The following is a 22,274-nucleotide window of genomic DNA, read 5'->3' on the forward strand; positions in this document are numbered from 1 at the left end:
TGGGTTTTCCACCTCTGTTATATCGCTATACTTTCAGCAGGCTTAACATGCTAGGCTAACGTACACATGACACACAAAGCAAACAGTAGGACTGCAATGCAGCTCCTCACAATAGTCAGACCTGAACAAACATACGCATTTTCTTTTGCTTCATTATTAGAGGAGATACGTGCTCAGGGGGGTTCTCCCATTTCTGTTTTTATCAGAGTGACTGTGAGGTGATGCTGTATTTGACTAATTCTATTCATTCTAAACAGTTCAAATGCTCTCCTCTCAGGCCACATTCATGCTGATATAACTGAACTTGTTCTGGCTTAGAGCCGTTCAAAGAAGCTATCACTTGTTTTAATGCACTGTCCTAATACAATTTCACACAGGTACACCAGACATTGGAGCCATTCCAGCCACGACAGCCATCGACAAAACAAATTTTTAACAGCGAAACCGTTCACCAAGGCTGTTAAAATGAAATGTAGCACTCTGATGATATAACAGAGAAGGGAAGATCGCAAAATTCAAAGAGGTCAATGAGCTGAATAAGCCCATGCTCAGCGAAGCGTTTTCTTTAAGGTTTTTTTTTTTTTTTTTTTTTTGAAGGACTGCTCAAACATCACGATTTGAAGGACCGTTTCCCAAACATCACAGCTATTTGTGAACTTGTACTTGCGGTTACAGTGCTGGAATGCACTGAGGTTGAGCAAACTGGTGGTGGAGTACAGGGAAGAGGAAGAGATAGCCTTTTTGACATATAATTATAATAATAAATATAATCAGATCCAAGGCTGTTTTTACCTCTACTGACCTTAATGGTTAGTTACACCTGAGCAGGCCCAGAGGTGTTTCCAATGCAAACTGACCTGGGCTGGCACTGTTAGGTAAGCAGAGGCAGACAGATTTATCCTGTAATAGGCCAGACCCGAAAACACCTTTATAGCAATGCTAGCATGCTATGGTGTGTTCGCACAACGAAAATAAATCACACAAGAAAAAACACGTTTTTGTGCTGTAGGCTGGATCTGCAAACAAATACGATATAGGCACACGCAGAGGGCGATAAGAAGAAGAAAGTTTGTCTCTAAAGACGTTCCATGTCTGGTGGCAGTAGAGCAGTCTGTGGTGCAATCGGTTCATTTTCATTAGCCTAGCGTACGCAGCATACGGCTACGGCAGGTCGGAGGAAATTTGGAATATAGACTGAAAAACGGGGGCTCTTGCCCCCTGTAGGTACAGTGTCGAAACAGCGATCACTTCTCTAGAGTAAGGGGGTTTGGGGGCTCCCCGGTGCCTCCTGAGGGGTGTCCCCCATGTTCCAAAACAAGACCACGGTCCCTCTCTCAGCGCTAAACGTCATTTGCGCTCAGTCTGAGGAGGCGCGGTTTTGACCGAACTGCGCCTGTTCTGGCCCCCCCACCCTGGCCGTGTCCCAGGCCGCTGCAGGGGGTCCGCCTCGGTGCACGTGCTCATTGGCCATTCCTTTCCCTGGATTTTTCCGCTCGGTTTTCCAAAGGGCCCTTTCCGAGCCGGCTCCCGGACCGCAAACATGCACCCCCCCCCCCGCCTCCCCCCAAACACAGGCCACAGGATTGAGCCAAGCGCCGCTTTCCCATTCGAAATCCACCAAAACAAACAACAAACGCACTCAACAGCTGGGACTTCAAAGACACCTCCTCCCCCTCAGCGCGCTTTGTGAAGGGAGTACGAGGAGGGGAACGAAGCGACACGTATTCCAACCCTCTGAGGACCGACTGCTCACACACGACTACTCACATCTCCTCATTTATATTCATCTTATCGCCGTCTAAAAGCAAACCTCCCACCAGAACATTCCGCATGACAAATCACCCGAAAAATCACCAATCCCCACTACACGACCGTAGCGTGAAGAAGCCCATAATTACATTTCTGATGTGATGATTATTAATAACCAAATATCATAAAGCAGACACGGTACCGCCAGATCACTTCTCAAAGCACAGACAGCCTTGCCCGACAGATTCAACCGAAATATTCATAAGCATCGCAGTTTCACTCTGAAGTGAATTCACTCAGAATTTGTTCAACAAAATAATTCTGGGGGATCCAGAGCACCCAAAAAGTTTAATAAGCGTAACTCTGTCACTGCACTTGAAGTTTACTCACAAAAAAGTTTAACGAAGGCGGAGGGATACGTCTCATCAGGGCGATTTACGGCACAGCACAATGATGAGACCGTGTGGGGAGCCAATCAGAGAGCAGCTGGAACCCGCTCTGTGGCCTGTAACAGTGGCGGGATTTGGATGCAGTCAATGTCCCCACAACCACTGATACAGTCGATCTCAGCCACAACACGCTCTCGCTACTGACACACGTGCTGTGGGTCTGCTCTAAGGCACATTCTTTCTCTCAGGATGCTCATGACTGCATGAAAGAGTGAGTAAATTAATACATTCATGACTTCCTGTCAGGGTCAGCATATTTCCTATTCTCCATATTTTTGTCATTACATTGCTGAAAAAGGAGGGAACAGGGCTATATTCTCCCTTGGATAATTTTAAATCATCATTATTTCATCATATTACGTATTGGATTTGAGAGCAAATTATTCAACACATTGTGACAAAAGAATGGGAGAAATAACTGCAGTAATCATAAAACAGGAAGAATAATTCAGCATTAGGGCGTGGCTTCATTAAAAATTCACTCCTCTCATTTCCCCCTTCTCGTTGTCCAATCACCTGCTCTGACCTCTCCCTACCCAAAATGCCTCACCACATTTCACAGCTCAGGTAATGCTGACCAGAGAAGGCCGGCCCAGTTCTGTCTTTCATATTTTCCCTCCATTTTGCTGACACCTGAGCCCTCAGATCGAGAGTTTCATTTTGACCTCACCTTGAGATGAAACCTCAAGTGACAATGAATTCACAGCCGGGAAGCATGAACCTACCAGGAATGCACAGCTAACTGATATAATGCAAAAAAGGTGATAAAATAAGGTAAGCTGTTTAAACTGTCGTTGATTGATAAATTACGAGATAAAATTTTCTGGGGAACAAAGTCACAAAGAACTGACAAGAAAAGCCTGCTGAAACTTACATCTGCTTTCATTAACTGGTGAACAGTGTAACAATTTAACAAATTTACAAAACCAATAACACAGAAACACGAAATGGGATGAAATGCCATTTCAAAAAAATCTTACTGGATAAATGCGTAGGCTAAATGACCTTCACTGAGAATATACTTCACATGAACTGAATTCATGTGTGTGAACATGTGGAATTCAGGCCCACAGTATTCACTAAGGTCTATTGAAATGCCAGCTTCCTCAAAGGCACTGAGCTTCTCAAAGAGGCAGTTCATAAAGGTTTGGCACGGGATTTACATATTTTGTTCAGCTGTGGGTTCTATCATTTGCATATTTTCAGTCTTTCATATTGATAGGTGCAATGCGTTCAGCACCTGTACAGAGTTACCCACCATGAACACAAAGACAGCAACATAATAATAATAACAATAATAATAATAATAATATTTACTGAAAAATCACTGAAATACCATGAACCAACCACTCACATCTTCTGAAATTAAACAAGTTCCATTGTCACACGTTAGTCTCTGAGCACTCAATGAATTTCTCTTCGGGTAGAACGGAGAAACCTTTAAATACCAACACAGGCCTGAACGATGAGGGTTGACGAGTTTGAAAATGCTGATGACAGACTCCCATAAACAAGGGCTGGTTTATACTGCCATAAGCTCAAATCAAACATATGCAAAATATTGTATGCGAACGAGTACCAGCCGGCTACAAAAACATATTTGAGAATTAAAGAATCAAATGAGAAGCCAGACAGTTCTCATGAATTCATTGTATTTCCATTTTCTTTCAAACCTTTTACGAAACGCTGCATATCTTGCAAAGTACTGAATGTTGACAAAAAAAATGTTTAGCAGTCACTGAATACCTCTTGACCTGTCTGGGCACGCTCAAACCAGCCATGTAACGAGAGACATGTGGAAAGGAGCAGTGGTTCGATCGGGGCGAATACCTTGAAAAACACACACTTCGCAAACGTTAAGGCAAAGGACGACAACAAAGTTCTTTGAAACACGACACTAAAAACAAGAGAGGGATTCTTATCGGCGTTTTCACTTTTCCCGAAACCTTTTTCACAGAGAGCCTTAAAATACCTGCTCCGTTTGACAGAACACCTAATGTGCATAACAACATCTAACCAAATTTTTTAAAAAAGAGACTTTTAACAGAGCAGGATACTCACAGACGATGGCGAGCGGTAGTTCCACAGTTTCTTGAAAGATAACCACTTGAAGAGGCTCATTCTCTCCTCCGGTCAGAGGAAGACCCGCGTCTCTGCTCGCATACGACTACCCGCTCGGTCTCCAGAGAGCAGTGCGCCGTGGCGGAGCAGCCACTGCCATGCCTGTACAAGTCAGAACTGAACTTCTGCAGGCTCGGGGTAGGAAGTTCCATTTCCCCCCCCCCCCCCACAGCCGTTCCCATAGAAACGCACCGCTACATGCAGGAAGCCACGGCAGTTTTCAGGGGATAGGTACATATAAGAGATCCCTTTTACGAGTACACGGTACCTGCCCGAATATCAAACCAAACAGAACCTTTATTCTTTGTGTTCTCTGATTTACAGGGGCCGGCCATTTGTGCTGACTCAGCAGGAAATCTCCCGTAAAATGGACAAGCAGAGTATGTGGGGAAAAGGCGAAACCACATTTGAGCGTTTATTCAGCTTATTCCACATTTTCCACAGGCCCACGCTCACTGGCTTTGGAAGAAACCCCCCCCCCCCCCCAAATAAAAAAAACAGCGAACTCTCTTGCAAAGAAGACTGCAGCCCTGTGATCTGTCGCATCAACACGTAGAATAAACCTTCGGGACAACACAGTCATTACACACTATTTCCAAATGTCTGTCCATGCAGAACACACATTTCCAAAATAAACTTCTGAAGGTAGTGAGAAGCGGAGAGTGTGACATCAGCAGAGAGGCTGTTTAAAGCTAAAAGGTGGATCTATATATAGAAACCTTTCAGGGTACAATTCATTTTTAATGTCATTCATCTGGCCTGTCCTTTAACAAGAGCAGGTCAAAACCTAGTATATAGCTGGACCTAACACACGTGATCCGGCCGACCAATGGTGTAACTTCATAACTCGGCCGACCAATGGTGTAACTTCATCACTCACTCAGTCACAGACATTTGCGTTTGTAGGGCTGGCCCCGCTCTTGCGGTCCAGCCAAAAATATCCACAAACACCTCTTCCGATTCGGTTTAGAAGGTTCCTCTATCGGCCAAATTTTTATTCCGGAATTTTTTAGGAGGTGACATAAAATTGTGCTCGGAGGCGTGTCAAATCGTTGCAACATCTTTCATCGGTTCAGAGGAGCTGAGACAAGCACGCTCAGGCCAGACTGGCGGTGTCCCATCGATCAGGAGGAACCGTCATGGCCGCCCCTCAGCGCACGGTGCCGCGGGGGGCGGCTGGTAGCGGGAGCATCGGGGGTTTTAAGAACCGAGCGTGTCACGGCACTGAAAAACCGCTTTAGCGTAAGCTTAGTGCCGCTCGACAGCCCCCGGCTCCCACCAATCAAACGTCAGACGCTCCAGAGTTCTTTTTCGCAGTTTCCCGTCACAGCACAGAAAATAGTCTCGGAAAACCAAAATCACACCACAAACACCTCCTGCCTCCTTGTTTCAGCGCGTATTGCTTTTTGGCGCTGATTTGCGTTCACGCCGAGATAATTTTAAGCTGCTTTTTTGGACCTAATTCGCTCTGAGAGACCGCCTCCCTCTTAGGTCTCTGATTGACAGGTCTCAACATTTTTCAAATTGCTGGCTGTGCTTTGGCAGTCATCTCCACCACGAACTACCTTGTTATACATCCTATACATGCACACTTCTTACCCTCTCTAAGAAAGACATCTATCCAGGTTACCTTCTCAGCTATAATACTGTACTATAAAATCAGCATTTTACAGAAGATAATTTAACAAGTACGTACTAAAAAGTAGTCACTTTTTAATCAACTCAACTGCCAATCACCCATATCTGCATAAAGAGGAAGTTACTGAGGAAGTTACTGGGCAGTCTCTGATGACATCATCCTCCCTTATATTTCTCCTCCAGTAATCCAGAACTCAAGACAGAACGAGCAAATTGGACTGAACCAATCAAGACAGAAAGTGTAAATTGGACTGAACCAATCACCGAACTGGGGTTGTACAGGCTAAAAGGATGTGGAATACCCAGGGAAGCACAAGAACAACAAGGAAACAAAACCAGGGATTTCTGAATGGTGTGAAACGATTGTGGGTCCTACAACCAGACAATGGGTGCTAGAAAAATCTAATGTCAACACTTCTTGCTGTTCATTTATATTCCATTGTAACCTTTTCAGCCTATAGGCTATATGGGGGCATACATACAGTAATTCATATTACATTTAGGAACATTCTTGAAATAAAGGTTTGAAAAAGGATTCCTCTTAAGGAATATCAATGAGACCATGAGTCTACATCACCCAGAATGGCAATCACTTGGAAGCAGAAAGGAGTTAGTCCAGGACTAGAACTTAAGGCTCCAGTTTAGAAGACTGCAACATGACCTGAACAAAAACACTGAGAAAGTTATTTTTTTCTTTTTGACCAGAAAACCTTTTGACCAACACTGAGCTCCTCCAGAATCAGGAGACTTTGAAATATAATACAGTTTCAGCACATAGCAGTTTAATCACAGCACATCTGTGAAACAGACCAGACAAGTGAAGGCAATCTAAACGCTTGGAACAAACAGTTCCTTTGGAAATAAAATCTGCTTCATATCTACACGAGGCAGCAAAGTGTTCTCCGAACAACTTCTTAAACCTTCAAGGCCATTTTCCTTCATGTCTGAGGGAGGGTAGAATAAAACGACATGGATTTATTGCGCAAATTTATTTAACAGGGGTTCCCAACATAGCAACACCTTTTGGGTTTACTCGTACCATTTTAACTAACCCCATCGACTACAGATAGTTAGTACAGACTTGCTTCTGCTTACAGCATTAAACGTTTAACCTGTCAAAAAAAAAAAAAAAAAAAAAAAAAAAAAAGTGGTATGATTACAAGTCTCGCGCAAAGCACCAACAGTCAGGCCCGGTAATCAAAAGAAAATGGCCTGTTTTTCCCCCTCCACCGAACGCTACGTTTAGCCCACACAGCGCAGAGCGCTCACATCTCGCCGACAGCTCCAGCCAAACCACGGCTGGACACAATCGAAGGCGGTAATTTTCAGCTAATGGGGCTAAACTGCGAGCGGTAGTTTAAAGGATCTACCTTCCACCTCCTTTGCGTGGAAACTGTAATGCTAAAAAAAAAACTAAATGGAAGTCCTTACATTCGATGTCACACACCCTGGTTTCTCGATCACATTAGCTAGCTGCCCCCCCCCCTGAAGAGTTTCGGTCATAATATAGTGCAATCACACGTTGCACATTCTCATAGCTGCATTAAGGAAATGCAAAAAACTGCAATAGCTTTCTACAGGGCTGTCAGAATTTCATCCAGATTTTTTTTGTTTTGTAAAAGCATAGAGGACATTGGTCTGTCTTTGTAGAGCCAGAATTGGAAGAAAGAAAAAAAACATTAAAGCCACCCACGGGTTATTTGTGCAATTGGTCAGCTGGCTAGATTCTGCATCTGCTGCTAAAATGCATAAAATGTGCACTATATCAAGCCTACAGAAATAGAAGGACTTGAATATGTTCATATTAACAGATTTTTCTATGTAGATTCCAATTCTCCCAAATTCATCCCCCTAACAAGCCTAATTAAAATGAAATATGACACTAGGCTGTTGGTATTTGTTAGATTTCAGATGCGAAACAATACGGACAACAAAACAAAATTAAATAGCATGCATGTTGAACAGATAATAAATCAATGTCTTCATTAGAATGACTACACAGAAGCACAAATTAAAGTAAACACTCAAAAAATTAAAAACAAATGTAAAAAAAAAAAAAGATCAGTTAATCAAATGGTAGCATCTATTCATAGTGTGCAAATTAGCCTCTTTGTCTGAAAAGCTTGAATTAGAAAGGGGGGAAAGCACTTATACTTTGAACAAGTGCATGTGAAAGGGCTTTCCAAAAAGCCAAGATGTGGATTCTGTAATGAATTATTTTGCTTTTTGGGAGATGAATGCTTGGGCTGTGCTTCTGGCCTCTAGCCTGTGTCTGTATTTTAACTTTTCTCTGGAGTGCCTGACAGAAGCAGAATGTTCTAATTTGAAAATGTAATTAACTGTGGTAAGTCGGGGTTACCTACAATCCATTATTACCTGTAATGGTTTCATTTTTTACAAGCATGAGCAGAAAGCCTATTACAGAAAAAGTAAAAGAAAATGAATTAAAAAGCAATTTTTAATGATCTTACACTGCATGATGGATCAAACTTATAACAAATGAGCCAGACAGAGATTTCTGCCTCATTTGCTGAATCTAAAAGGGAATATCTGTTATGACCAACACAGCGTTTCTAAAACACGTTTGCACACCGTCTGTCCAACCTCATTGGACACAGAGGATCGTTAGTAATAATTAAGGGCAATCAAATCCTAGACTGATTCACAAATAACTGTTTTGATTGCCACATTCTGTCTCCTCTGACCAACTTACATTTTCTGTGAAAATGTCAGTTATACCACGAGCATCGGCAAATAGGCTACTTTTTAAAATACCGACAGAAGGAAACTGAAGAATTTCTCTCTCAGTGCAGTATACACATTTAAACAGTAATCTGAACTCAGAAAACTACAGGCTATAGAGAAGTTCAGTGGGTGATGTCTGCATGCATTCCTTTCAGGTAAGACACCTGTCAGTCATGGCTCTGGGTCACAGTATGGATAACACCACGGGGCCTTTGGTTCACCTGGAGCCTGCAGTCAGGTAATCACCCCAGGCCTACTCCCCCAGGGGCCATATTGAACAAGGCCAGAGGGTGCATTTGTGCATGTTTACAAACGACTGCAGGAGGAGGAGAGCTCGTCCATGGCAATAAAAATTCCAAAACCTGACCTGTGCAGAGTGAACCTTCTCATTGGAATGTACAAATGACTGAAATTGTGTTTTTCACAAAATATCAGTGAAAAACATGAGAATTTCCTCAATGACTGATGCAGACATAATCATGTAGGCTACATGGCCAGACTCTGTAGCACTTGGCCATGTAAACTTCAAGTGGTTAATTAATTTTTTTTAATTTTTTTATTTAAAAACAAAACTTTTTAACATAGCTGTGCTTTCCACCTCAATTTTGACACTCATTATCACTATTAGGGGGGTTTCCTCTGCCAAAATACCCATGTCCAGAAGCGCATCACACACATTTATGTGTTTTGATTGGCGTTTTATTGCGGTGTGTAACAGTGACTCCACGCATAAATAACAGGAGCTCCGGCCATAAAGCAGAACAGAGGCTGAAACCGTAGCCATCATGAAAGGCACTTTCAGTCGCTTTGGGTCCTCAGATCTAATGACTCTGTGTCAAACAGCAGCGGGAACCTGAGCTGGGTGAGGAGCGGGATAACGGGCCCCGTTCCTCAGCCGAGGCGAAGCCAAACGAGGCTTCGTCGTCCGCGTGCGTCTGGCGTCCGGGATGTAGCGTCCCGTTCGGGCACCTGAACAAACCCGTCGGAGTCGATCGCGACGCATCGCTCCGGTGCCAGACCGCACTCCTGAAGCTCCCCTCCAACGTGTGGGCAGCGACAACCCAATTAGCAAACCGCGGGCTCTTTCATCTGGGCTTGGCTGCAACCGTAAGAAAGGAACCTGCGTGGTGTTAAAGTCTTTCCACAGCGCTCACACGCCAAGGCCCGTAACAATTATATAATACAAAATGGCTGCCTTCTTTTAAAATATCACCATTAGTCGGCTTGATAGCCCACATTTGCAAAAAAAAAAAAAAGAAAACACATTTTCATTTACCCCACACTTTTGCGAACGTTCTAAATGGAAACCCTCTACTGGCAGAGCGCTTAGCAACAAGTGTTGCCAGGTGCTTTGCCATGGATTACATTTGGTTTTCTGGGTATGAAATTATAACAGATAACTCGTTCTCCTGAAACAATGCATTGCTTTATAATCAGAGGAGTACTCCCGCAGACGTCATATTTGGGAAGCTTAGAGATAAAGGTCCTTCCCTTCCACAAAGGCGAGCCATCCCTAAGCCCACAGTGCCCGGCAGAAGTGCCTATTCACGACGGCTAATGACACTGTAGTCACCCAGCGAAGCATTCACGGACTTGTTTTCCCAGCTATGCCCAATCTAAACCGCCTTGTTTAATTGCAAGAGCGAAAAGCACAGGGTTCAGATGACCGTGTCTGCCTCGGGTACGAAGGCGATGGATGGCAGGCTTTCAGTCGGAGCGCAGGGGCTAGCCTAAATAAGTGGACGGGCGATGGCCTCGGGCCACTGCATGGTAAGTGGGCTCGGAGACCCAGCGGCATGATGGGAACCTGATCTTTCCCACGCTTCCTACCGGCCAGTAGGAAATAAGGACAGAGAGCGCAGAGCAAAGAGACACAAAAGCTGCATGATCCTGCCCAACCGCACATGACTGCAGCTAACGTGCTAACGTGTTCGGTGCTAATTTAACACTAACAGAGTTTACATCAAGGAGTCTAATTGGGAACAGCCCAATGCTCAATGCTCAATGAGGGTACAATATACTCTATCAGAATTGATTCGATGCAGTAGATTTTACTGGAACACAGTTCAACAGAAACAGTAACGATACTGTGATCCCCCTCAGGTTTATCAGCACACTGGCCCTGAGGAACAGACAAAGGGCCATTTTCCAGTGAAGAGCACAGAGGAAGAGAGGACCTTTTTAAGTCAGTCCACTGAACTGCAGAAAGGCTATTTCATAACATTATGCATAGCCTAACACATTCGCTGGAGGAGCTGTTTTGGCCTTAATATTCAGGAACACAAAGACACGCACACACACACACAGATGCACACACTCGCACACACACACACACACACACACTGACACACACACACACACACAAAAAAGACACAACCTCCAGAAGATGTCAGAATGACTTGTTCTTTAAACTTTTATCTCTTGGCAATGAACTGTCCACCCACATTCAAAAGCATCGCTGTGAAATCCCTGCAGGAAGAGCCAAGCATTCCTCTCCAAGACTACCCTCTACTGTTTACTCACAGTAAATCGTGTTGCCACTGCAGGTGACATCTTTCTAAACAGCAGTACATATGTTCCGTGGACAGTACAGAGCTTTTTGGAGAGATAAGAACTAAAGGTCAGGTTTAGAAAAGGTTTTAGCCTGTGGAAAAGGTGTGGCAAAACCAATACTTCCAGTCAATTGCATTGGCTTGCAGGTGTCCAATCCCTGAATGTAGATTGTACAGAAAATAATAACCCAGTTTAAGATTCATTGTAATTAAATAACCACATTTTGATGAAAACCAGCAGCCATTACAAAATGAATAATTACCTGGCCCAATTTTTTAAAAACGGTACAACATTCATGCTGTAAAGAAAATGGCAGGCATGCATGCATTTGCACATTGACCATAAAACACATTATAAATTGGGCCGTTACAACAAACACCACTCGTCCAACGTTCCTCGAGAAGCCGAATACAATTTGCCATTAAAACAGGAACCACCCTCATCCTATAAAATTCCACATTTCGCTGACACAGTTAACCAAAGATCCACTGCCCATGCTTTTGCCTTCAATTAAGTCAAGTAACCCTGAGTGGACGACCAGGAGATGTCATTACAGCTCGTTGCGTAACGAGGCTTCGCGCTCTCAGCCGACGCGTCCTCCGTTTACCCTCACAGAAGCACGGAGACGCGCCAGCAGCCAAACACACTCGCATCAGAGCCGTGTCAGAGTCAGAGTCAGAGTCAGAGTCAGAGTCAGAGTCAGAGTCAGAATCAGAGCCAGAGTCAGAGTCGCCCTTTAACGCGCGTATTTACCACCCACGAACCGGAGTGCAAGGAAAACCGGGAACTACCGCTCGCCGCTGCCCGCGAGCGTTCCTGCGTTCCGCAGCCCGGCGTTCCCGCGCACAACTCCGGAAAGTTGAGGAACGAGCGGACAGCCGGAGAGCACCGGGAGACCACCGGAATATCCGGAATATCGGCACGCTCAGGAGCGCAATATTCTGCAGGTTTCCCGGCGCTGGCGAACGGGGTGCGCTAGGAAGCGCCGGGGGGGTCCCTCATTTCTTTTGGCGGCCGTAGCGGCGGCTGTACTTACTCGGTCAGGGGTGACGGTTAAAGTTTGCTCCATGAATGGCGGTGTGGCTGCTCAGCGTGGCTGCTCAGCGCGGCGTCAGACGGCTCCCCTCCGGCAGCATATCCGCTCGGCGGTGTGCGGTGGCGCGGCGTAGCGGTGCGGCGGTGTGTTTGGACGGCTGCCGGGCGCTGGGCTGGAGGTCCTGCTCACTCTCAGAGGTGTTCAAACAGTCCCTCTCTATCACTGAGCTCCACTCTGCTGCGTCTCTCCCTCCCTCCTCTCTCTCTCTCTCTCTCTCTCTGTCAGTCCCCCCTCCTCCTCTCTCTAGCCCTCCCTCCCTCCATCCCTCGCTCTCTCTCTCTCTCTGTCAGTGCCCCCTCCTCCTCCTCTCTCTCTCTCTGTCAGTCCCCTCCTCCTCTCTCTCTTTCTCTCTCTCTCTCTCTCCCTGTCTCTCTCTCCCTCCCACCCCGCACCACCCGCACCTCCCCCTCCCCCCCCCCTTCCGCGGCCTCCCTGCAGTTCCTCTTACGCCCACAGAGGAGGAGATTTCCGATCCGCGGGCTGTCAAACGGAGCCGCAGCGACAGGCCTGTCGGGGAGAGGAGCGGAGCGAGCGGGAGGGAGGCTCTGCGCCGAGGAGGGAGAGGCGCGGAGAGGAGCGTGACCGCGAGCACGACACCTCGACACGACGCCGCCGCCGCGTGAGCGGGTCGCTCCTCCGCGGGCTCAAGGTGTGGCGCAGCGTGGCGCTCTCGTTAGCGGCTCGCGCATTAGCGCTGTGATTACTGCTGGGGGGGGGGGGGGAGCGGCGCCTTTTAGCATTCTGCAGGTGCCGTCTAGCGCTAGCGGTGCAGCGCGGCGCACTCTGCCGCCTACTTAGCATTCCTTTAGCGGGGCGCCTGATTTGAGGCAAAACAATCCTGAGAGGGGAGGAGGAGGAGGAGGAGGAGGAAGGAGTCTGAATGGACAGCAGGACGGAGCGCTGGCTTCCCAAAAGCAGCGCGTTTGAAGGACGGCATTCTTCAGCAAGCCCAAACACAGAGTGATGTAAGAAATCGCGGCTGCCTGCGCTCAGCAAGCTGCTTCTCCCCGGAGCGCGAGCGGCGCAGATGGACGGGAATAAATCACACCTGTCACTCAAAGCACCCACAGCCATAAGGAGCGGACGAGTAGCAGCAGACTAAACACACACACACACACACACACACACACACGCATGCACACACACACACAACAGAAACACAAACACACGCACACACACGCACACACATGCACACACACACACACACACACTGAAACACACACACACACACACACACACACACACACACACACACACACACACAAACACACAAACACAACCGCACACACAGACAACACAGCAACACAGCACACACACACACACACACACACACACACACACGGCACGCAGCACAGTCGTGACACTACTCTGGCCTGCGGCCACGTTCTGGCACAGGCGGCCGAACAGAAACAGCCGAAAACATCACCTGGGGCTCCCTCCCACCCCTCAGCGCCAGGTCAGACCGAAGAGCATCTTCAACAGAACACACACACAAAAAAAACGTTTTTCAGGACGTCTTGTGGCACGGAACACTGGAGCAGAATACACACGCACACATACACACACACGCCGCTCCCACTGTCCAACGCCAGCGCGGCACAAAGCTCGGTCAGCCACCGTGGCTAATCGCAATTTGATTTGCAAAAGGTACCAAACAAAGAGTCACCGCTGCCATGAAGAAGAAAAAAACTAGCTGAAAAGCAGGGGAACTGCTGAATCAACAGAGCCAGACAAACACGCATCACGAGGCCAATGACCAGACACGCACGCCTGCCTTTGATATGGGGGTGGTGGGGGGGGGTTTAATTAATGGCAATATTTGCCCTTGGCTATCTTTTCCTTTACAAACACAGTTTGGCAGGTTCATCAATCACTAACACAACCTAGCCGAACTGGGTTTTTGAAGAAAAAGTCAGCCGCTTGCATTTCCTCTAAAGTCAAAGATAAATCTGCCATCGATTCCCTTCAACCCGATCTCAAGCACACAAATACAGAGGCACTTAGCCTCGTCGGGTTTTATGGGGGGGGGGGGGGGGGAAGACTGATGAAAGCGGAGACGGGGAACACGGGGGAGTTTCCCTCCGAAACCGCTCTCCTCGGGACCCGCTCTGCGTTTTAACGACAGACAAGGCCGGAGAGAAAGCTAGCGCGCCGCTAAAAACGCGAGCGTCGGGAAAGAGCGTCCCCGCTCGCGCTCTTTCTGTCAAACTCGTTACCAAACGAACAATTGAAGCCGCCAGCGAAACCATTAACGTGACGGCTCTCGACAGCCTTGTCATGTTTCGACCGTTCCCCAGAACAACGCGACAAAGAGGCGATCGGCAGCGGCTGCGAGGAGCGCGCTTGTTTTTTTTCTTTTTTCGGTGTGCGTGTCATTGAGTCCCATCAGTTATATCATAGCTCATTAAAGAGGAGAGCATAGAAAGACTCTGAAAAGGCATTATGAAGATAATGAGACAGCAGTTTGGAAGAGATCACCCGAGCCAACCCCCTTATGCCTATTCACTCCTTAACAACAGGCCTCACCAAATCATCCCATTACATCACCTTTTTTTTTTTTTTTTGCTGAATTTTCATGTGAATTGATTCTAAGTGCCCAGGTAAGGGAAATCCCTGATTGATGGTGGAAATGCGGGGGTGGGGAGATGGGGGGGCGGTCGATTTATTTTCTCATCAAAGCGAATACTCGAATGTTTACTCATTTAAAACAGCCACATCTACAGTACCAGCAATAGCATCACACAATAATACACACCCTCCTTGGTTTGAACTCATGAACATCGGCATACATTTACACTGCGAATGGGTGCACGCTAACTCACAGAGAGGACATGCCGTAGCTGAAAGTGAAGGTCAAAGCACTTTTTCTACAGCAGGGGGGGAGGGGGGAGGGGGGGGCAGGATGTAGTATTTATGTGCAAAGGATAAGGCAAAACAACAGGTACTTTGTGTGTCTGACAGGGCCCTCAATTAACTGAACTTCACCCCTGAAAATAAATCAGGTATACTGAAAGAGCGAACCCAGGCCGCTGGATTTACCGAACAGCAGTGAAGAAGGGGAAATGAGGTCACTGGCTAAATTTCACTTCAATAAGAGAGGCCTTTTGTTTTATTATTAGGACAGCATTAAAAAAAAGAACCAGAGATAAATTCCAGATGCGCTTCTGAAACAGTCTAGACGAGGCACAGCGGATACACAGATCCCCACCGTGAAGCACCTGTCAGCAGCGTGTAGCATTTTCTAAAAGGTGCGCCAACCAGCAAATCCTCCTTCTGTTTACATGTGGCTCAGTGATCAGACTTACATCATATGCGGCTTAAGCTGAAAATAACACACACACACACACACACACACACACACACACACACACACACACACACACACAATGGGAATCAGGAGGACACAGGACACACTGAAGATTCTAATGAAGGACTATTGATCTCACTTCATTACCATGGTGCTCACAGACTGTCCCGTGAATTCCTGATTCTCCTCCACCTAAAGCACACTCCAGTCCACATCCCACCGCTACCTGTACAAGTAGGCCTACTCCTAAAGCCTCCGACAGGCCAATCGTCTCGTTCACAGGAAATACTTCCTGACCAATCCGGAGGAGGCCGGCTCGAGCGTTGTTTGAAATGCAGGGAGTTTCAGCGCAGGTTTAAGGCAGATCCAGCAGTGCAAAAGAGGAGAAGCACAGGAGAACCACAAAGCCTGGGCTCGCAGGACAGCCACCGTCTGATCGGCTTAATACCGACGGTAAAATAACACCCTTTCTTTCAGCAACACAGGCTAAATATAAAGCGCCCCTGCGCGCCCCACCACTGATACTGCATCGCTCGGTGTTGAACATTCCGCCTGGATTCCCATTCCACGGAAGCAGCTATTTATCCCATGTTCCCACGTGAAGATGTGGACAGAGAGTTCGCTTCATAATGATGCATAATTGTGACTGTCATTATGCCAATTATGTTCCATGATACCCTACATTTAGATAAGTTCTTATATAATGCACTTTTTAAACAACATTCTTTCATAAAAAGACATACAGTTTGCAATAGCACTGCAGTTCTGTCAGAACATGGCTGCTGGTTTTTCTTTAGCTATAGATGCACTCGAACACCAGGTTCCATTTTGCCTTCTTACAACTCTTTGTAGTCACACCAGTGGTCGAATAAACACAAAGGTCGGAGGACTGTAAACGCGGTAACTCTGAAGGCAAGTGATGCTCAGTGTGTCATGCAGGCTTTTATAATCTGTGTTCACTCCTCGCTGGTTTTAACCACCAGTTTCAATCCATCAGAAAATCAAAGTGCATTTTTACATCCCCAGATACTTTCGCATGGCATGGCTAAGCTGTGATACAACACCCACTGTACTGGCAGGGAAAAGAAGACTAGAGAACCTGACGGTTGGAGAAATGGTGCAGTTTCATTTATAGTTCGTTATTAATGCTCGTAATTCGAAAGGCTGGAGAAACGGTGTATGAACATGAAAAACCGAAGATGCTGCCTGCTCCGGTCACTCAGAGGCAAACATTTGAAAACGATTTCACTCTAATTCTCATCACGGGCGTGTGCTGGTTCTGCATATAGACACAGTCTGATGCTACAGTGCAGCAGTCTCACACAGAAGCACGTAGCGAGCATGACGGCACAGTATAGCATGTAACCCAGGGTGTGTGTGTGTGTACATGTGTGTGTTTGCGCACGTGTGTGTGTGTGCATGTACGTGTTTGCGTGTATGTGCATGCGTGTGCATGTGTGTGTGTGTATGCATGCATACGCGCGTGCTTGCGTTTGTGTGTGTGCATGTGTGTGTGTAGCATGCATACGCGCGTGCTTGCGTTTGTGTGTGTGTGTGCGTATGAGTGCGAAACCGTTTCAGGGGAAGTCCTGAACCTCCACTAATGAGGGAGAATGTGAGCACATCGCTCATCAGAACTCATTACCACAGCCCCCGAACACAAGGCCCCGCTCCCACACAAGGCCCACTTTGTTAGCGGACATCACTGCAAGTGTGGCAAAGAGCACAGCGTTCAAAAGAAGGGAAAAAGAAAGGCAAAACCAACCAAAGAAACCAAACCAGCCTTTAAATCCATAACTCGTCAAGCTGACAGCTGCCAACAGCCTACTCTATATATCACAATTAGTTTCAGAAAAAAAAAAAATTTTAATCTCCCAATCCTCTCTCCCTTCTCAGAATGCCACACATTCAGTCTGCCAAAATGCTTGCCAGATAATTATTCGCAAACGCAACTTTAAGTATCTGGATGGCCTGCTAATTGGCACAGAGGCGCAGTGTGTAGGCGAACAGGCTTAGAATCACAACTCAGGAGGGTTAGAACCCGGGCAGAGGAATTAACTGCAGCCGTGAGCGTGACACTTAACCTGCACGCAAAACAACCAGTGAACTGTAAACAGGTGATGTGTAGGCATGTACACTGCCATACATGCATGTATTACATACAATGATGAATTCATAAACAAATTACAGGATGATGAGATGATAAGCCATGCTTGCCTCCACCTACATACTGTTCAATAATGACAGTCACACTATTTACAGTCTTGGAGACAGAGCAGCATAGCTGTTCTCAGAGCTCCTGATTTCAAACCGAGATAAACCACACAGTTATGCCTCTTTTCGCATTTCAAAGGAAAGCACTGAAACGTTCAGCCTTGATCTCGTCTAAATGTTAGGATCATTATGCCTTCCTGGGGTAGCTTACACTGTATGTATAATTCACTGGTTAAATCTTCAACATCTTCTACACACACCATACAATGCAGCTTGCATGACGTGTACTGTACCACAACATCCAGTTTGCCTGTTATCCACAAATGTAGGCTGTAGGATATAGGTATAGGTACAGGTAGTAGCTGTAGTAGTATCAGGAATAGTAGTACTAACAGTATTGCTAGTACTAGTAGCACTAGTACTAGTAGTAGTAGAAAACACTGTACAGATAGGCAGCCATTTTGCCCCAGAACACTCACCACACATTAACTTATGTGGAGAGGGAGGAAATTATTAAGCCAATTACACAGTGGTATGATTAGGGGGCCAGATTACCTTTCACCCCATTAAGTCAAGACAATCCAAAACTAAACTCATGCCAGGTCATTTACCATGGCAACTTTAATTTACCATGACAACTCCTAAGTATGCAGTTAAATGCTTAGCATACAAAGCTCTCTCACACTGCATTTCCTTTGTGGAATGCAGTAGAAAAAAAAGAAGACTTTTTGTATTTTAAGGGGGAAAATGTACCGTATCCTGATATGAAACCACGTGAACGGAGCCGAGAGCAGGACGTTGATTAAGAGCGAGGGGTCCTACCTCCAGGTCGTCGAGGGAGCGCGCGAGGCTGAGGCGTTTGGATCGTCCGAAGGACCGGCGACCGGAGGAGCGCTGGGTCAGGTGGGGGAAACCCAGGGCCAGACCCCCGAACCGGGAACCCTGCGGGCGGAAAACAGGCGCAGTCAGGCTCGCGTCTCACACACACACACACACACACACACACAGAGACACACACACACACACACACACTCACCACCTGCACTTACAGTAAGATCGCCTTCCTAGAAAGGCACTTCATTAATCCGACACATGGGCCAGCCGCTTAAGAGCATAAGAGTATCATAAAAGCCCATATTTTTCCCCCCCAAGCTTCTTATCAATGTTTGGATTGAGATTCATTTCCATGGAAAAAATAAATAAACAAAATAAAATCCAATACAAAATCAAGTGCCTTCAAGTGCCGTGCAAAAAGAAGTGCAAAAATCATATCCGCAGCCTTTTGCACGTTCATAATAAAGCCCTTTCATGTTTTCTTCAAGGACCTCTGGGAACCCACTCAATCAATCAAAGTGGAAACGCCTCGCTGTGAAGACCTGGGGAAATCCTGGCTTTGAACATTTAACCACCGCCGGTTCATTTCAAAGGGTTTTTCTGCAGGCGACAACCGCTCCTGCTTGACACCCCATTTCTATTACCGGCCACCCAGAAACCCCCGGCAGTACGTGCCTTTATAATGGGACGTATACCAGGACTGGCAGTTTAGCAACAGCAAAAAGGAGAAGCAGAGCTCTCTAATCTTTTATCTCAGGCATATTTCTAAAGCTGCAATTTTAGCGTTCGTCACCCTCTCGGCGTCCCCCTAATCACGCCGTCCTGCTTCCACGTGAAATGAGGATAATAAACATTTAGTTAGCAGCCCTGTTATTAAAAGGGTAGCTGAACCCTTATGGCTCGGAGTTGAAATGAAATTATTACCAGTAATTAGCCGAGGATCACATGAGTGACACGGTGTAATTTTCTTCTCCTTCCTGCTATAAATTGTCTTCTCTGAGCACAGATGCAAGCTAAACGCAGATTGGACTAATGGTCATTCTATGTATGACATTGTTTGCTTTTATTTTTTCGGGAAGGAATAAACAAATCTGGAGATAAAACCGCCAAAGTGCGTTGTCGTATGCCAATGCTTTATCATCTATTTGTATTTTGTATTCAGAATTAGAATTACTACAGGTCTTCAGCATTTCAATGACATTTTAAGAACAAACAGATTTCCAAAATCATATTTTATGAATGCAAAAGTTGAAACTGCAGTTTTCCTAATATGGAAACCACATCACGCAAAGGTAGACCACGAAAACAGATTTAATTGAGACTTGAACCTGACGCGAGAGCGACCTTCAGTTAAACTAAAAAAATGATTTGACTGAGGACTTTGTTGGTTATTTGATTTCTTCCTATCTCCACGGCAGTCCATAATCAGATGCTCCTCGGTGTTGCTTGGAAACTGGGCGAATTCTGCGGCTGTAGGCGGCTCACGTGCCCCGCGTCTCCCCGACTAGCAACAGCAGGGCGGAGCTCGTCGAGTTTGTCAAGTTCATAAAGTTCGCTAATGAACCCGCATTTATCGGTCTGCTGCTGAACAGCCAGCGGTCCAAACAGGCTTCATTTTAACGGTCCAAACTCCAGGCGCAACGATAAAAAAACAGAGCACATTAGCTTACCTTTAATACTTTCCTCAGCGCCGTCAACTTCTCAAAAGCAGAGTAGGCTTGTGAGTTGCGTGCAAGTTGCATTTAAAACTGCTGTAAAATCAGCAGCAATATCACATAAATAAAAGACACATTTTTGTTTTTAAATAAGTCGTACGTTACTTTTTCAATATAACACGGTATTTTATTATAGTGCCCCGTGGGTTTGGACCGTAAAATCAGTGCCAAATATCACAAGTCAATGGTGGCGCAGGTTCGTCGTTTCTATAATAAAACGCAACTGGAATTTTTTTTTTAAATCTGCACACAATTGGAATGCTACCTGTGTTTCATATCCGATATGAAACACAGGTTGCATTTACCCAGAATAAATGACCCACTAGTTTCCTTTCCAATACAAAAACATTATTTCTGGTCCGTCGCAATCACATAACGGGATAAACCTGGAAGTATACATGGGATTATACTAAGTGATGCTGTAGAGGGGGGGGGGGGGGTGGAGTTAGGAGGATTCCAAGGGCCCTGACCGACAGGGGCCCTAAAAAAATGTTAGAACTGAATTTTTTGGGGTGGTCAGGCCGAATGAGAGATCTTTTCATGGGGCCCAAAATTCCTCCTGCTGTGATTTAAGCTGTGCCCCCGATCAGCCATCATGGATAAATTGATCTAAAGTTCTGTTCACACTGGAAGGATAATCTCAGCAAGGGATTTTTTAACACACGATGAATCGATCCCTGTACTACAGGAATTATGCATCAACACCAAAGGTACTTCTTATACATATTGGCTTTATTTTTAAAGGGAAGAAAAAAAACCCTTCACATTTAAGTAATTTCATGAAATACATTTTTCAAATTATACTTTCTTCCACTCAGGAGTACAGGTGCACTTTTAAAGTCTCTCTCCCACTGCCATGCACCTTGTTACTCCAGTGAAGTGGCGACAGATATTTCTTCACGTAGGTGGACGGGACACAGACGAGGAGCTTATAATTATCTTCATCTGACAGTTTTGTCTACAATGAGTTAGCACTGTGTATAACCAAAATAGGTCTATTAAGGGGGAGGCTGGGTTGCTCATTCTGGTAATCACCCCATCTGGCACTGAATCCGTACCACGCCGGTGCAGACTGTGGCCGGCAGCCCCACAGGGTAACCCAAAACTGGCTCCAGTGGTCCCTTCTCATGGTACCGTTTCAGTCGACTGGGATAACAGTGTCATTGCACACCAGCGACCCCTGCTGGTCGACCGGGCAACTGCAGGACACCAATTTGAACAGTCTCAACCGTGTTGAAATTTACAGAATGCAATACTTCACATCACAAAACGATCCCATCCACAGATAAAACCATACAATTCAAAGCTGTGGATAAAAGATGACAGAACTGCCGCTGAGTCCTGCAAGCCTACCTGCACAAGTTCTAGCTTTAGGAAACTGTGCAGTGGACAGAACAACCTTGTGACTTACATGGTCGAGCAGCACAAAGCTTTTTCCTGTGCGACGGGTCTAATATTCAAAGCGTCTGTTTGAACGGTCTCTCCCAGAAGTCACTCAAAGGGAACAGATGATGTCACGGCTCCTGCTCGGAGTTTATTGCGATTCTCGACTCCAGGGTTCGTCATGCATCAAGCGGCTCAATGACTAAGCTACCAGGAAATCCCAGAGTGCCGTGACACGCACCGTGCACGATGTAATACTCCTCTCCGCTTCACTTCACGTGGCCTTCTGATAAAATTCTCCATCGCGGAGTCACACATTTGCGTGGTGCTCTCACGTACACCGCAACAGACGCAAATCTAGTACGCAACGCAGTCGTGTCCTTCCGTCCTCCCTCAGAACCACATGTCATGCTAGGTCCAGATGTGTGAGCATCACAGGAGTTAAAATTAAAATGACCTTCAAACGGGGA

At 46.1% G+C, this 22,274-nt stretch overlaps 1 protein-coding gene across 4 annotated transcripts in view; it reads right to left on the bottom strand.

Annotated features, from left to right (window-relative positions):
• Positions 1-22,274, bottom strand: part of LOC135259969 (regulator of G-protein signaling 12-like) — a 62,464-nt gene that overhangs the window by 33,947 nt on the left and 6,243 nt on the right. For all 4 annotated transcript variants that reach the window (XM_064344967.1, XM_064344966.1, XM_064344969.1 and 1 more), the window contains exon 3: positions 18,695-18,814. In XM_064344967.1, coding sequence (XP_064201037.1) covers positions 18,695-18,814 — 120 coding nt within the window. The remainder of the gene's footprint in view (positions 1-18,694; positions 18,815-22,274) is intronic.

The sequence above is a fragment of the Anguilla rostrata genome, chromosome 7 (genome assembly GCF_018555375.3).
Source record: "Anguilla rostrata isolate EN2019 chromosome 7, ASM1855537v3, whole genome shotgun sequence".
In the NCBI taxonomy this organism is placed as follows: Eukaryota; Metazoa; Chordata; class Actinopteri; order Anguilliformes; family Anguillidae; genus Anguilla; species Anguilla rostrata.